Raw genomic sequence first — 17825 nt, forward strand, 5'->3', positions numbered from 1 at the left:
CTGAACAGAATCTCTCACTTCACAAATATGCAAAACAGATGTCTCAAGCACACCTGATGCAACTAATCAAGGGCTTCATTAGTTGCACCACTTGTGTTTTGAGCTGGAACATATGAAATACCCTGGTTTGTTAGTGTCAAATTGAACTGCATGTCAGAAAATTGGCAAAATAATGGTCCAAAAAGTTAAGAGATCATCACCTTTCACAAACAAGGAACAGGATAGCGAAGGCACTGAATGTTCTCATAGACAACGCTGGAAGCACAGTTCAAAGTAGGGATGCACCGATACCATTTTTTGAGACCGAGTACAAGTATCTATACTTTTGTCAAGTACTCACCAATACCAATTACTTGCGTTGTCAATCATAGCATGGGAGCAGAACTAGGAGGCGGGAAAACGGAGGCAGGCCCTATCACTCCCTTCTGCCCTATCTACCCTATCTACCCCTCCTCAATCCCTTCTCCCCTATCTACCCCTCCTCACTATCTACCCTCACTTACTTTGTAGAAATCCTGCGGTGGGATCACAAGGCCTCTGTCTCCCTGCTCTGCCGCGTTGTGTGCTGCATCACTGCTGAGCGCCGGAATAGGACGTCATATTCCGGCGCTCATCATGAAATGCTGGTACCACGACCGAGCCAGAAGCCTCGCAGAGGAGAGTGAAAGGCGCCGAACGGTTGCTGAAAATTCCTGAGCGCCTCTCTTTCTCTCCTCCGGCTATGCTAAAAAAATTAAATTGGGAGGGCACAGCCACCAAGGCTTAATTGCAGAAGAAGTCCCGGAAGATTCTACGGTGGCCATCACAGTCACCTGACTTGAACCGCATAAGCACGCAAACCCAAGAATATTACTGAACTGGAAGCCATTGCTTATGAGGAATGGGCTAAGATTTCTCAGGAACATTGTCAGAAGCTGCTGTTCAAAAAACGCTCAAACATTACACCATTATTTGTAAAAGATTTGAAATTATCCTAGGTATACAAAAAATGATTAAAATTACAAAAGCATTAACTTCTAGAGAAAGCATTTTATTCTAAAATGAAAGTGATTCCTTCTTGATGATAGCCTGATACCGTTAAGCTTGGGTGTATGCATTTGTTGATTTAGTTTCTTGTGCTCCAGGTGCTACAAAACTTCTTGCTCTCAGCAGCAGAAATGCATTGGGGACAAGTCCAAGTTCTTGTAGGGTACAAGAGTTGTCTGTGTAAACACAGTGCGGAAAACGTCTGATAACGTCATAGGAGGAAGTCTGGGAAGTCCTGCAAAAGGAGTGAGAGAACAACTGGTTATCTCAGCGATTGACCATCAATTCACATTCTGTAATGAAGATTCTTAAAGGAAAATAAAATTGTTAAAGCTACTCTACTTCCACCTCTCCGCCCTACAGGCATCAGGGTATATAATTGGTTTTAACAGCTTTTGATAGATTTATTATCTAGCATTTGTATAATATTTGTAGAAACATTTTCTTCTACTTTTGTATTTTTTAATATTCAAAGATGATTAACCAACCTGCAGTGAGATAAGTAGGTGCGCAGATCTCCAAGAGTCTCTGAAGGTAGCATTCGCACTACATATGTGTGTTCTCCATTTTCAGATTTGATCCTCAGTGTACAAACTGCCAAAGGACTTCCCTTGCACCTGTTAAAAATAATTTAAAAAAAACCCCCAAACCTTTGAAGACTCTGTATTACAAATAATTTAATTACAGACAAAATTTTGTTTAGGATTATGGTATTTCAATCGTGGGCTGTTTGGAATCAAGTAAAAGGGTTTTTTTTTACACTGGGGGGGAAAAAAGGTTGTTTGGACACTATCAAGAAGAATATGTGGTTTATGCTTTCGGATCTGAGTTCCATTTACAGTTTATTAGTGGAATAGTAGGACAATGCTCCAACTAGAAGCTGCATCAGTTTGCTTTACTTTGGTTAAAAAAGCACAGCTAGCTTTTAACCCCTTGATGACAATTGCCGGTCCGGGCACGTCACGGAAAAACATGTCGTTAACGACAAATGACGTGCCAGGACCGTCATTTGTTAAAACGGGTAAAAAAAAACCCTCCCCGGGGCGTCTACATCCGCCATACAATGTATGGCGGCGGACGCCCGTTTTAAAAGCGTTTAGGAGGCGATCAACGATCACCTCCTAAACTTAAATGGTGTCGCTGGAATGCCTCGATCAGGAGGCATCCAGCGACACCAAACACTTACCTCTTGATGGACTGTGACCGCTCCGGAGAGCGGTCACAGCCGCAGCTGCCGGTGATCTTCGCCATCAGCAAGATGGCGGCGACCCGGGAAAAAAAAATAATAAAGACGAAAAAGTTCGCTAGACGGTCTCCTGACCCTCTAGAGAACTCTGGCTCCACTTGCAGGTTGAATACAGGTACTGCATTCAACCATGCAAGTCAATGGAGCTCAGCTTTCTAATCACAGTGTGATTAGAAAAAAAGAAATTAAAAATAAAATAAAATTAATAATCAGAAAAAAATAGTAAAAACCCAGTAAAATGTAAAAATAATTTCCCTCTGATGTCACTATCAAGGGAACCTTCAAGTTGAAAAAAAATCTTAAAAATGTTTTAAAAAAGGCAAAAAAAAATTAAAATATATATATATAAAAAATATATTTTTGTGAGCAAGTCCTAAAATTAGCACATTAGCTTAAAACAATTCTGGCATGGAAAGAGTTAAAATACTGGCATATTAAATGCCCATGGGGTGTCTACTTTTATAAAATGTATGATTTGATGGGGTAAATTGAATTGGCCGGATTCAACAATGTCCCAAATAACACGGGGGGAAGGATGGCCACACATCTAATTTCCAATTAGAAAAATGCACACGTACCAAATGTGGCCTTTTAGTTCCCCCCAAAAATGACAAACCCATGCATGTGGGGTATCACTGGGGTATCACTGTACTCAGGAGAACACATATTGGGGTGTCGTGTGACAGCGGCATATACCAGGAGCTGTAAATTCATACATAAAGTAGGTGTGTGTGGGAAAAATACACACACAAAAATACTACTGCAAACTTTGAAAAAATGCTGGTGGTAAAATGTGTGCATGCAAAGAGTTAAAATACCAGCATTTAAAATACCCTGTGGTGTCTAGTTTTCAAAAATATATGGTTTTATTGGGCACACTGAAATGGCCCGGCTCAAAGATGTACCAAATAGGGCATGGGCAGTGGATCCTCAAATGCCAAAGTTCCACATTGAAAAATGTGCACGCTCCAAATGTGGCCCTTTTGCCCCCAAACAGCCAGGCAAAATCATTCATGTGGGGTATCACTGCGCTCAGGAGATGTTGCTGAACACATATTGGGGTGTTTTGTGATAGTGACATATACGAGAACTTTTTAATTCATACCTGAAGTAAAATGTGTGTGACAAAACAAATGCAAAAAAATGACTACCACAAAGTTTGACAAAGACTGGTGGTAGATATGGTGCATGGAAAGAGTTAAAATACTAGCATTTGAAATACCCTGGGGTGTCTAGTTTTCAAAAATATATGGCTTTATTGGGCATACTGAAATGGCCCGGCTCAAAGATGTGCCAAATAGGGCATGGGCAGTGGATCCCCAAATGCCAAAGTTCAACATTGAAAATGCGCATGCCCCAAATGTGGCCCTTTTGCCCCCAAACACCCAGGCAAAATCATTCATGTGAGGTATCGCTGTACTCAGGAGATGTTGCTAAACACATATTGGGGTGTTTTATGATAGTGACATATACCAGAACCTGTTTATTCATACCTAAAGTAAAGTGTGTGAAAAAACAAATGCAAAAAAAATGACTACCATAAAGTTTGACAAAGGCTGATGGTAGAATTAGTGCTTGGAAAGGGTTAAAATACTAGCACTTGGAATACCCTGGGCTGTCTAGTTTTATTGCATTGGCCGGCTTCAAAGATACCCGAAATGGCACATGGGGGGGAGGAGAATTACCATATTTGGAAAAAATGGCTTTGAAATAGCAAAACGCTACCTGTACTTTTTGCCCCATAATGTGTAGAAAAAAGCAAAAAAACATAAAAACATTGGGTATTTCTAAACTCAGGACAAATAGTAGAATCCATTTAGCAGGTTTTTTCAATACCTTTTATAGATGAGTAAAAGATTTTTCAACTAAAAGTTAGAAACTTTATACTTTTTTTAATAGTAAATAATATGATACAATCAAAACAATGTCATCTAAAGAAAGCCCTTCTTGTCCTGAAAAAAACAATATCTAATGTGTGTGGGTTCAGTAAACGGGAAAGAAGAAAATTACAACTAAACACGAGCAGCGCAGAAATGTTAAAACGGCCATTGTCACGAAGGGTACAAAAAGTAAAATCAGCCTTTGTCACGAAGGGGTTAAATAAATGCAAAAGCCAACATTATTTAGAAGTCTGTATTCTAAATACACAAAACATCTTCATGCAATGCTATGTTAAAAATAACGGGAATAGGCTGTCCCAAAAATAAAGTGTTGTGAGACTTACCCTTTCTCCTCTGCTCCCACAAGGGGGGAATCTAACATGATTTCTTTTAACTTCTTTCTTGTTCCTGATGTCTGTAAAAGCACAGAACATGGAAGCATTAGAAGTATAATACATCAGAGGTGTAACTACAATTGAAAATCCGTAACCAGTGTTTATTACAAACCTGCAAGATTTCTTCAATTGGACCACGGATATCCAAAACCTGACCCTCGCGTACCACAGCTTTGGGAAGTTTGCTCAAGAACCGATCCAAAGAAAGCTGTTGACCTAAATACAGACAGTTACAAAATTGTGCCAGTGGAACCCAACTGTGGAACACTCTGATTCTCATTTATAGCAGCAACTACTTTCACCAGCAGACATGCTCTTACCTGGTAACTTATTGGTCTCCTGTACACCAGAATTTGTACTCCCAACTATCTGACCAGGTTCAGAAAATTCATCCCAAAAACTGCGCTCCCGGAACACTACATTGCGTTTGTCTGTAACCTGCAAAAGGATAGCATTTTAGAACAATTTATCAGTTAAGGCATGCCGTATATTCCGGCGTATAAGATGACTTTTTAACCCCAGAAAATCTTCTCAAAAGTCGGGGGTCGTCTTATACGCCGGGTACTAACCGAGTACCGGGTAGTACTTACCGAGCCGGAGATTCCCACAAAGCCACAAATCTCTAGCGGAGGGGCGAGTGGAGAAGCCGCCTCCCCTGGGCCGGTCTTCAGGGCCGCGCCGAGGTAGGTGCAAGATCGTGATCTCCCCAGCTAGCCCTGATCAGCAGGGCTGGTTGGGGAGATCACGACCTCCCTCTAACTAGCCCAACATTAGGGAGCTCGAGGTCTGGCACTTCAGACCTCAGCTTCCGTGCTCCCTAATCACTACGCGCCGTCTATTGATGCCGAGCGCGGGGATGACGTCATGTCCCGGCGCTCGGCATCAATTACCGGTGCGTAGTGATGAGGGAGCAGTAAAGCAGAGGTCTGAAATGACAGACCTCGCGCTCCCACAACTGGATGGAAGAAAGATGAGAAAGGTAAGAGATGGGAAGAAAGGTAAGAGATGGGAAGAAAGGGGTGTAAGTGCAGTGTATGTGTATATATGTTGGTGTGAGATGGTCAGTGTATGTGTATGTGTATGGTCAGGTGTGTGTAAGAGCAGTGTAGGTATTTGTGTGTTTGTAAGCTGGTATGTGTATATATATATATATATACACACATACACATGTGTATATATATATGTGTGTGTGTAGTGCATAAATGTGTATGTATGGACAGGCGTATGTGTAGATATATATATATATATGTGTGTGTGTGTGTGTGTGTGTGTAAAGGCAGTGTATGTATATATATGTCTGTATAACAACCAGCCAATCACCAGTAAGGTACATCGCTTGCCGTGATTGGCTGGTTGTTGTATGCTGGGTAGAAGGGTAGTCTTTTACGGCGAGTATAGCCCAAACTCTATATTTTAACTGGAAAAGTTGGGGGTCGTCTTATACGCCGGAATATACGGTAATTCAAAAGCAGGGCTGCAAAATATATCAACCAATGATAGACAAAAAACAACCCTGGTGTTTGTAAGTGGAAAACTTACCTGAAAGGGGACTCCATCTGGAAAGCGTTGTTGTAGCTCAGATGGAAAATATCCATCCATTATATCCTTAAGGCATTGCTGGAATACAGACCAGATTATGAATACCCTGTTGCATTACTGGACCACACCAGTTCACCAAGTCCTTTCTTTTTCCCTTCACCCTTTACCTGTGTGGTGGTCTCACGATAGGATCGAAAGGGTCCTTTGAACATAATAATTCCATTCTTATACAGTGTAAGTGGAACTGGTTCTGGGGATCTCAGACGAGCTCCTCCTTCCCGGTACTCAATATGACATTCTCCCTCACCCCCAAGAATGTTCAAGTCCCTCAGGTTCTGAATGATCAGGTCAAAATCTGGTTCATAAGTAGCTAAAGCGTGCTCTAAAAACAAATTACAAAAGGCTATCATCCATATTACATCTCCTTTTTTTTTAATCCATTCAATGTTATCTTTTTGAGAGAAAGCCTTTATATGCTGCATTTTGCATGTTTAATGCAATGATATACAGTAGTGATAACAAAAGGTAGTCATTTAGGTCCAGAAACAAAATGGACATGCAGGATGACACATGAAACAATGTTCATTGTTGGAGTATATTGTAAAACCTTGGCAGAGCAGAGGCATTTATTGGACATTCCAAACTGCTGTTGAATGGGAAATTGAGTATTGTAGTCACCTGGGTTCCATGTCTTGGTGCTCTGCACAGATCTATTAGGGGAATCAGCATCTCCAATCCAAATAAGGCCATAATCACCAAGAAATCGCTTTGGAGAGAAAAATAAAACAAATGAACATCCCTTTTGTATCGTGAACATTCCTTTTGTATCGTGAACATTTAGGTCACACTTGCTAAACATTACTGACCTCCATCTCATACACCCTTTTCTGCAGCTTTTGGCATTTCATTTCTAGCTCTTGTGTAAGCTGTGTAGGGCTTTCTGCAGGAAAAAAGGGATCACGATTGATTGTGTTTTTGCCTTCAGGTGATGGCGCCACATACATTTTCATCATGTCTCACCTGTCCTGTGTCTTTGCAGTCTCTTGATCTTCTGTTCTAAGTTGGCAATATGCTGATCCTGAGGTAATTGGAAGTAACGTATTAATTAAGTTCTTCAATGAGATGACAGAGTAGAAGAAAAGAGCAATATCCTCAATATTAGGGTTTACCTTCTGCTGTATATCCTTCTCTTGTGCCCGCATGCACCTCTCCAGCTCACTGACCCTCTTCATTGTTGTTCTTAGCAAATCAAAATCACTGGGAACCGAATCTGCAAAAATAAGACACTAATGAACATAATACTATTTATTGGAAGAATATGATGTTACGGGGCTTTAATAAGATAACCACCATCACCATAAAGCATTTATTTTTACTACAGCAAGTATATAAGGTGATATGGTTACCGTGAACACTTCTTTTGACCATTGCAGAGCTTCCATTGTCTTGATGTTTCATGGGGTGGTTTGGCAATATTCCCAGCAAGAGCAACTCTTCTTCTGGTGACCAACATGAAAAAGAAATGTAAGGAAAATAATTCCTTGTGCCAATATTTGTATATCTGCAATAGCCAGAAATAGCACATTGGAAATGGCAAATAAACAAATGTGAGTTAGATTTAGTTTCCATTATAATAATAACAACAGTATTTATTATGTCTATTCTTTGTTCTAAGATATGGTAGCAGAGAACCCAAAAACGCTGGTTTAGAAATATATATACAGAAAACCAACAATAAACTTCATTACTGTATCACACAGTGTATTTAGTGGTATGTGTCCTTATGGAATGTTCTCATTGACTGACACTATGCTACAATATATTTCTTTTTATTTAAATTGTGAAATTAAGTATCGTTATATAATCAAGTTGGAAAAAAATATGGTTAATTGAATGTAGGTAGAGGTTTCAGATACCATAATCTACAGAAAATATTAAGTTCTAGCTTCTTATAGAGATTTTTCAGCAGTGCTGCTCACTGTAACTAAAGGATACAGAAACTTAAGCTTACTTGTTCAGGTAGTGATGCTATTTAAATAAAGTGATAGTCTGATGTTGAGTTTTGAGACCGGTGACGTCAAAGCAAAACATAAGCAAAATATAGCATCAATTATAGTGGTCTTATAATACCTACAGTACATTTCAAATGGTCACAGTTTTGTTGTTGCTGGTTATTTTATCCCCCCCCAAACAGGGATTCTCCATAAGACAGGTTACTTAAGTAAAATCAATTTTCTGCTAAACTAGTCCCGGAATAAACTATGGCACACAAATGAAAAAGTAATTGCGTGTTATCTTCCTGGCTCACCGGGCATTTGCCATGCATGCCAAATGCTCACATCAGTCCTATGCGTGAGGTACATGTAACAGGAAAACAATGGTGACCTGACACTCACCTGTGTAACCTACTGGCTCTTTAAACGGCGCTGCTCTCCTTCTGAAAGGAAAATAAGGTGGTTACTAACATGCTGCGTTCAAATAAATTTGCAAATTATTAGGATCTTCTTCAGAAGTGTTCTTTGAAATGGTGAGATAAAAAAAAAAAAACTTACCCTATTCTGGGCACGTCATTAGCAGGAATCTTCTGCCCGTTAGATTTTTCACTGTCCGACATTTCATCACGTTGTCCCCCCGGATCCGGTAACGGAGCCCTTAACGACGTTTCACTCTCCGGTTCGCGTTGCCTACTGTAAACTGGGGACAATCCCGCCCTCCGGGGTCGCCCCAAAGTAACCAAAGGCCCGCTCATGCTATAGTAACTGTGCCGCCATATTGTTTGATTCGGTAACCAGGCAACAGCCACTTCCTGCCTTCGATGTAACTGCAAACGGGCAAAAGAAAACAACGCGTACGTTGTGTCCCACACCACATATGACAAACTACCATTTTAACAAAATTGTTCCCGAAGCAGTCTGCTCTGCAGAGCGTTTCTATTTGAATCAATATGCAGGACAACTAAGAGCACTTTTCCCTTTCAATGCCATGACATGTCAGTCCGTCTTACAGGCCAGTATGACGGGGCTAGGTGTAGACTGAATGTGAGTTTAATAAAAAATGATGTTCCCAGTGAGCTTTTTTGTTAAATCTCACTATATGTGCACGCTTGGTAGAAATATTAGGCAAATATCCCAAAAGGTTTAAGTAGTTGCTATCAATCCAACCAGTGTGTAGTTGCCAAGGCTTCTTTTGGTTGAATAAATAAGCTCAGCTCTTTATTTTCTATGGATGGTTAGCAGTCTTAGTTACTCACAACGCCCCTAATAATGTATTATGTTCTCTGATATTAGATGAGAAAAAGTGGGTTGAGAGAGAGGGAAATTGCAAAAGAAGTATTTAAGTATTGGGTATTGGAAAAAAAGAAACACGAGTCAGATGAAAGAGAGGGAGGTGAAAGAATAAGCGAAAGAGGGAGAGACAGAGAAAGAAAAAGGAAGAGAGAAAGAAAGGGAGAGCAAGGGCGGGAGAGAGAAAAAAAATGGTAGAGAGAAAAAGGATTAGAAAAAGAAAAGACAGAGAAAAAAGTCATTTTACTGGTAGCCATGTACTCTAGTAACTAAAAAATTAGTGGAAATCTTAAGTTTGTGCAAGTAAATGACAGTTGTACACGATGTTCAATGATTCCTCCAGCAAAATAGTTGTTCTCTTTGTAGCTCTACCGACCAGGATATCTACTCTGGATGCAACACAAAACTTCCACCCTTTGTCACCACACACCTAAAACCTCAAAAGGTATAAGCATGTATGAAAACACAATAACATGCCTGGTTTTAGTAATTGTTATAAAATACTAACATATTTAAAACAAGGTTACACAAAATATAAATAACACAAGTTATCTTTGACAAAATGTGTCATTAAATACATCTTACAGTGTTCATTTTAATTCATAACCAATGTGCAAATATGATAGGTATGTATGCAACAATCATTTTGGTATGGTATTTAGTTTAAAATCTGAACAATATAAAAAAAAAAAAAAAAGCACTTTATAGATGAGGATGGGGCTGGAAGATATGTTTTTGTTTCCTAAATTATAATAATAATAAAAATGTTATTACTGCGTTACTTGCTGTATAAACAGCATGGGTGAGCTTAAAAGTGCCAATTACTAGGCCTTTTATTGATCACTGTCATGGTGTCTCCCAGCCTGTGTTTCAGACTATAAAACATTTCAACAAACACTAAACTTAAAGCTGTTTGTAAAATTTAAAATGGAGAGATTTCATTAAAAGTTTTAAAGTGGACATTCTCCTCTACCTCCATACATAAAATGTTTTACCGATTGGTCACTGAATTCTGCCCTGTATTATTGGTACCTAATTTTCATGGGCGGTAGCAGTTTCTCCACACTTCATCTCAATATACTGTATATCCAGAGGCATATCTACCGAAAATAGCGCCTATGGCAAGCACTGAAATTGCGCCCCTGTCCAAATATCTAAAACCCATTTATTAGCCCCTGCTGCCCATATATATATAAATATTAGTCCCTGCTGACGATATATATATATATATATATATATATATATAAATATTAGACCCTGCTGCCTATTATATATATATATATATATATATATATATATATAAATATTAGACCCTGCTGCTGATAGCAGGTATAGATCAACACACAAACCCAGATCAATTGAAATTTACTTGTGATCTCAGCACTGAAGGTATATCAAATAAACAGAATCAGACAAACAAATCCTGTATTTGCAGGTATATAATAATATATGAAATGTAGCATCGCAAGTATAGATCAAATAAATACATGTAAACAGCATTGCAGGTATTAATCAACTGAATAAGACATATTAACCCTGTATTTGCAGGTATACATAAATAATGTATGGAAACATAGCATAGCAGATATGGATCTACAGAAGAACACAAAAACCCAGCTTTGCAGGTAAAGATCAATTGGAATTCATATAAAAACATGGCATTAAAAGGTATATTTAAAACCCCCTAAATTACAGACATAGATCACAGGTTGCACACCCCAAAGCCAGCCCTGGCGTCCACACTGCCCGCATAGAACCTGACCAGCACCCAAATTACACACACATAAGATTTGCCATCTTTGTCCCCAAATAGCCCAGCACAAGTCAACTTTGTCCCCAAACAGTCCGGCCTGTGCCATCTTTGTCCCATATACACCCTGCCTGTGCCATCTTTGCCCCCAAGGCTCAAACCTCCTGCTAGTGCCATCTTTGCCCTTCCACAATTATACATCTATGATACACACAAACACTTTTACAGTCACTCACTAATTCACACTTTCATTCAGACAACTCATCCACACATTAACTCATGCTCTCCCTCATTCAGACAATTCTTCCACACATTAACTCATGCTCTCTCTCATTCAATTCATCCACACATTTACTCATGCTCTCCCTCATTCAGACAACTCATCCACATATTAACTCATGCTCTCCCTCATTCACACAACTCATCCCCATATTAACTCATGCTCTCCCTCATTCAGACAATACATTCACATATTAACTCATGCTCTCCCTCATTCATTCAATGCATGCACACATTAATATCACTTTCTAACCCCTCTCCTTCCCTTATCACTTTCTAACACCTCTCCTTCCCTTATCACTCCCTAACCCCTCTCCCTCCCTTATCACTCCCTAACCCCTTTCCCTCCCTTATCACTCTCTAACCCCTCTCCTTCCCTTATCACTCCCTAACCCCTCTCCCTCCCTTATCACTCCCTAACCCCTTTCCCTCCCTTATCACTGCCTAACCCCTCTCCCCCTTTGCAATTCTCACCTTGAGGTCCAGCGACGGAAGCACAAGGCTTCTGCCTTCTTGCACTGCTGCGGTGCCCGCTGCTTCACTTCTGAGGTGAAAGGTGGGGGACCAGTTGCAATAATCCAGAAGCGATATTACAAGGGAGAGGATTAATATTTTGGCAGTTTCTTATGAGGAATGGGCGAATTTGGGAGATACTTCACGTGAAGGCAACAGGATTCGTTAAGGGACTGGATGTGAGGGATGAAGGAGAGAGCAGCAACAAGTGTGACACCAAGACAGCGAACTTGGTCTGTCGGTTGGATGGTGGAGTTGTCAGCAGTGGTGGATATAAGCTCAGTCTTTGAGAAGTTAAGCTTCAGGTAATGCAATGCCACCCATGATGTAATTCCGGAAAGACAGTCAGTGAGGTAAAAAGAGATGGTAAAATGGTGGGAGAAGAGATATAGATTAGGGTGTTATCTGCAAATAGGTGGTATTGGAAGCCAAAGGAAGATATGAGTTGTCCCAAGTGAAGAGGTATAGATGAAGAATAGTAGAGGACCATTCAGAGAGGTAGGATTTGACCCAGGAAAGAGCTGTGTGACGGATGCCATGGGCATGAAGGATTTGTAGAAGGAGGGTAGTCAACTGTGTCGAAGGCTGTATAGTAGTGAGTAGTGGCTTTTTGTTTTAGCTGTGACGAGGTTGTTAGTAATTTTAGTGAGTGTGGTCTCTGTGGAGTGCTGTGGATGGAAACCAGATTGTAGAGGGCCAAGAAGAGAGTGTGTAGAGAGAAAAAAAATTAGTTGATTATGAATTAATTGCTCCAGCAGTTTGGATGCCAAGGGGAGAAGGGAAAGTGGACGGTAGTTTAATGGACATGTGGGATCAAAGGAAGGTATCTTTTAGGGCTGCAACTAATGATTATTTTAATAATCGATTAGTTCGCCTATTACGGTGAATGTCTGCGCGATGTGCGTAGACATCTTCTGCTGGTGGCCAGCACTTTCGCTGGAGCTTCTATGACTGAGCAACGGAAGGTCATGTGATGCTGGTGCTCCATCATAGAAGCCCCTGTGAAAGTGCCGGCAGTAGCAGAAGATGTCTGCGCGCATTGCACAGATGCCCACCGGCTGCTAGAGAGGAAGCTCCAGGTCCCCTGCAGCGCTGCGGTGGATCCTCCTCTCTGTCTCTGGCAGAACGTTAAGCAATGCACACAGACAACCTCCGCTGTGCTGGTCGATACTTCTGCCAGGGCTTCTATGGTAGAGCACCGGAAGGTCACGTCATGCTGGTGCTCCATCATAGAAGCCCCAGTGAAAGTGGAGGACAGTAGCGGAGGATGGCTGTGCGCATCGCACAGACCCTGCCGGCTGTCAGAGAGAAGGATCCAGGTCTCCTGCAGCGCTGCAGGGGATCTGGATCTTAGTGTTATTATCTGAGGTCTGATTATAAAACAAGTATTTTTCAGAGCATTTGTTCTGGAAAAACTCTAATCTTATAATCAATAAAATCGATTCAACTAATCGATAATGACATTTGTTGGCAACAATTTATCGGCTAGTTGTTGCAGCCCTAGTATAGCCATAGGATGGCAGAGAGGATGGGGATACCAGAGGAAAGAGAGAAATTAAAAAAGTTGGTTAGGGTTGGGTTTAGGACATCATAAAGGGATGATAGGAAGTGCAAGGGAATATGCACAAGGGGGGAGGTGGTGAGGTAAGAGGATGACAGAACCTCAGAAACTTCAGTAGAGGTTACTAGACTGAAGCCATTGAGGGGTTTGTGGTGAGGAGGGAGGTCAAGGTACCATTTGATTGACACCATGGGTGAAGATTTTATATCTGATGGTGTTAATTTTGTTTTAAAAGTAGGTGGCAAGCTCTTGGGCAGAGAAGTTGGAAGGTGAGGGAGGTGGGGGAGGAGAAGGGTATTAAACATGCAGAACAGGTATCTAGGGCTATATAAAAGGCAGGAGATTAATGAAATAAAATAGGTTTGGAATAGAGATGGAAGGTTGATGTTTAGGAGCGGAGGATGAATTTGTAAAGTATTTCTGTGAACAAAACTTCCTCCACAGATGCTCAGTGGTAAGGGAACACTTTTGGAGGAGACAGGTCTGTGTGGAATGCCATTGCTGAGGTGGACGGCATAGGGGGTGGCACACAGTTACGGTAGCAGTAATATCTAGGACTGAGGCTAGTGTATGTTTATAATAAGCTGTTGCGACATCTGGACAGGGGAAAGTAGAGATGCATTAGAAAAGTGGCAGAAGTGTGTTAGCAAGCTGAGGAGTTACAATGTCACTAAGGTTTCAGTAGGTTTTTGGTGTTTTTTTTAGGTAGAGGAGGTATGGCAGGGTTGAATGTTAATTGGCACTGGTCAGACAGAGAGAAGGAAGAATTAGAGAAGTGGGATATTTTACCAAGGTAGGAGAACACTAGGTCATTTTGGTGACCATCGCAGGGCATGGGGTTGGTGAGAGACTAAGAAAGGAAACAAGTGACAGCAGTTTCGAAGCAGCAGATGATGATGGGCCATCAATGTTAAAATCTCCCAGGATTAGTCTAGGGCTGGTGGAAGATAGAAAGTGAGAGCCAGGCGACAAAGTGATCAAATAATTGGGTAGTAGAGCCAGGAGGCTGGTAAATCACTGCAACATGCATGGTAAATGGGGAGAAGAGTGTACTTCAAAAGATTAGGCGACATTGAAAGGTGCAGCGGGGGGGGGGTTGAGAATTGCAACACCCACTCCCTGTCTGTCTCCACGTTTAGGTGTGTGGCTGAAGTGCAGACCACCATAAGAGAGAGCAGCAGGGGAGGTGAGTGCAAGGAGACTGATGTGGTTAGAGATCAAAACTTTGTGGACAGCAGTGAGTTTTGCTGTCATATTTCGGCGCTCAGCAGTGAAGCAGCGGGCACCAGCGAGCGGCTTTTAAACGCTGTCTAGCTCGGCGCCCCTCTCTCTCCAGCGTTTAAAAGCCGCTCGCTGGTGCTCGCTGCTTCAGTGCTGAGCACCGAAATATGACATCATATTACGGCGCTCAGCATGAAATGCCGGCACCGGGACGGAGGCAGAGGCCTCATGGAGGAGAATGAGGGGCGCCGAGCTTTGCTAGGCGCCCCTCTCTCTCCTCTGCATCAAAAAAAAAAAGATGCCGTTTGAAAGCCGCTCACTGGCGCCCCTTTCAAATGGCGCCTATGGCACAAGCCATAGGTGCCATACCCTAGATACGCCTCTGTGTATATCATATTATTTAATATGGGGAAAAGTCAGCAAAATTAAAAAAAAATTGTAAGCGTTTAAGCATTGTAAATGTTGATTGGGAAATACATCATATTATTTCTCTTATATGATCTATATTGCAATGACTGTTGTCCAGTAATAGGCATGGTGTCTGCACAAGGACATCAAGGTCAGTGACAAGTCTTCTGGAAGTCATTGGTGCCTATGGGACATTTACCCAAAAATCCACTACATACCGTATTTCCCCAAGACGCTCCCTTGTATAAGACGCACCCCTATTTTTGGGGGCGGAATTAAAAAAAAAAAATATTACATAAAGTTATTGTACTGGCTACCTGGGCATGATACGAGTGTGATGTTAGCTGCTAGCAATTGTTAGCAATTGCACTCCTATCATGCTCAGGCAGCCAGTACAAGCACATCACTTTCAGCCTCCCCGTGCCCCCTACACACGGAGCCATGCTAACACACACATACATACTGTCGGGTTTAGTAGTCGGAGCCCAATATGCAAGGCTGGAGACGTGGGTGAATCAAAAGTGAGGTACCGATAGGGATAAGACGTAGACAAAGTCAGGATAAGCAGAGGTCAGTACAGGCAGCGAAGGGTCAATATCCAATGAAACAACGATAAGGACGCACTGATGTATATACATCACAGTATATCTGAGCAATGAGTGAACTAAAGGACACAGATTTATAGGAAGGAGGGAGGGATACTCCCTCTGATGTCAAGATTAACCTGATTCTATACACCTGGGAATATTGCAGACTGTGCCTTTAAGAAAAGGATTTGTATGTACGCGAGCCACTAGAGGGCGTGCGAGAGACGGAACGTGTTCTCCGTCTCTGTTGGGACGGCCCTGCTGTTGTGTTCCGGCCGTCCTGAGGATCACAATGCCGGGGAGAAGATCGCGGCACCGTCAACGCCGGGGAGTGAGTGGGTCTGCCACGTCGGACCCCTCTTCATGCGTCGCCATATCAGCGGCGTGGGTCAGAAGGAGGATGCAGCGTGGGACCAAGGTGAGTACCGCGGCGGGGACCTGAAAGTGCCCCCATCCTAGGATGCCGCCTCCGGAGGCATGTGGTACCCGGTTTGTCCGGATGCCGGAGATGAAAACGATGGATCAGTTTTGGAGCATGGACATCGGTGGTGGATTCCCACGTTTTTTCTTCTGGGCCGTATCCCTTCCATTGTATAAGATATTCCAAGGATCTTCGTCTGATACGTGAGTCCAGGATCTCCTGCACCTCATACTCGGGTTCCCCTGTTATGATGACTGGAGTCGGAGGTGTGGAGCCCCTAGAAGGATAGGGATCGGGAACAGCCGGTTTCAAGAGCGATACGTGGAAGGAAGGATGTATCTTGTACCAATCAGGAAGATCTAGTCGGACCACCACTGGAGAAATTAGTTTCTTTACTGTGAAAGGACCAATGTACTTGGGACCCAATTTTCTGGACGGACACGACAGTTTCAGATGCTTAGTGGATAACCACACCTGTTGGCCTATCTTGTACTCGGGTGATGTTTGTCGTTTCCGATCCGCATATCGTTTATACGATAGTTGGCTTTCACGTAGTGTTTCGTGTGCCCATTGCAGGTTGCGAGACAGTAGACGTAATCGCTCTGTTACGTCAGGAACAGAAGTGAGCGGTGGAAGGCCAGGGAGGCTATTGGGTTGGTATCCATAGTTGAGAAAGAAAGAATTCTTACCGGGGAATTCCTTTTCCTTGTCCATTTCCAAGGTGGCACATGAGAAGAAGGCTCCGCCTACCAGGTAGGGCAGGAAACACTATAAAAAAAAGGAGACCTCCCCCTTCCTCCCCAGTGTGGTTAAAAAGAAAGACTCAGACAAATAAAAACCAAACAAAGTAAATTTAATGGGTGGGAGAAAAAATGTGCCACCTTGGAAATGGACAAGGAAAAGGAATTCCCCGGTAAGAATTCTTTCTTTCCCTTGCCATTCCAGGTGGCACATGAGAAGAATTAGCAAGATAGGGAGGGAAGGATTCCAGTCTGTAGGACACAACGACCAAATTGAGACTCATCTGAGAGATGAAGATTCAGCCTGTAGTGCCTTACGAACGTATGAATCGACCTCCAGGTCGCTGCCTTACAAATGAGAGACGGAGACACCCCGGAGAGTTCAGCCCAGGAAGTCGAGACGGATCTGGTCGAGTGAGCCTTCAGGCCGGAGGGAGGTACTCTTCCCGCAGAGACGTAACATAAGGTGATTGCGTCTTTAAGCCAGCGGCTCACGGAAGCCCTGGATACTGATCTGCCCTTGCGGGTTCCCGCAAAGGACAGAAAGAGAGAATCGGATTTCCTCCAGGCAGACGTACGTGAGAGATAAGACAGGATACATCTCCGCAGGTCTAGCGAGTAGAGTTCCAGTTCTTTGGGATTCTTGGGATCCGGACAGAGAGTAGGCAGAACGATCTCCTGATCCGAATGGAAGGGAGAGACTACTTTAGGGAGAAACTCCGGAGGCAAACGAAGGATAATGCAGTCCGGCAGAATCCTGAGAAAAGGTTCTACCCTGGAGAGAGCCTGGAGCTCGCTCACCCTCCTAGCAGAAGTGAGGGCTACTAGGAGGACAACCTTGTAGGTGAGCAGCTTTAGAGAGGTATCCTCTAGAGGCTCGAAGGGAGACGTGGTGAGTTGGTGCAACACAAGGTTAAGGTCCCAAGGCGGGACCGACGGACGGAGCCTAGGGCGAAGTCTACACATTCCCTTAGA

At 42.5% G+C, this 17825-nt stretch overlaps 1 protein-coding gene across 1 annotated transcript; it reads right to left on the bottom strand.

Annotated features, from left to right (window-relative positions):
• Positions 1-570: 570 nt before the first annotated feature.
• On the bottom strand, positions 571-8700 carry LOC149273809 (UBX domain-containing protein 11-like). Its single transcript, XM_089505996.1, has 10 exons — positions 8639-8700; positions 8483-8523; positions 7256-7356; positions 7107-7164; positions 6254-6468; positions 6087-6164; positions 4868-4985; positions 4660-4763; positions 4497-4567; positions 571-724 (listed from the first exon to the last, which is right to left on the bottom strand). The coding sequence occupies exons 1-10, from the start codon at positions 8698-8700 to the stop codon at positions 571-573; spliced, it is 1002 nt and encodes a 333-aa protein (XP_089362122.1).
• Positions 8701-17825: the final 9125 nt, after the last annotated feature.

This window comes from Sceloporus occidentalis, unplaced genomic scaffold (genome assembly GCF_023333645.1).
Source record: "Sceloporus occidentalis isolate IW3139 unplaced genomic scaffold, rSceOcc1.0.p SCAF_359, whole genome shotgun sequence".
Classification (NCBI taxonomy): Eukaryota; Metazoa; Chordata; class Lepidosauria; order Squamata; family Phrynosomatidae; genus Sceloporus; species Sceloporus occidentalis.

What these genes read in the sequence shown, in the direction of transcription:
- LOC149273809 (XM_089505996.1), bottom strand. Translation starts at nt 8,700, where the DNA reads ATGTCGGACAGTGAAAAATCTAACGGGCAGAAGATTCCTGCTAATGAC. An exon ending in GGAGACCAATAAGTTACCAG is followed by an intron (nt 4,764 to 4,867) that starts GTAAGAGCATGT and finishes GTCTGTATTTAG; the next exon opens with GTCAACAGCTTTCTTTGGAT. An exon ending in GTGGGAGCAGAGGAGAAAGG is followed by an intron (nt 725 to 4,496) that starts GTAAGTCTCACA and finishes TAATTTTTTTAG; the next exon opens with CATAGCCGGAGGAGAGAAAG.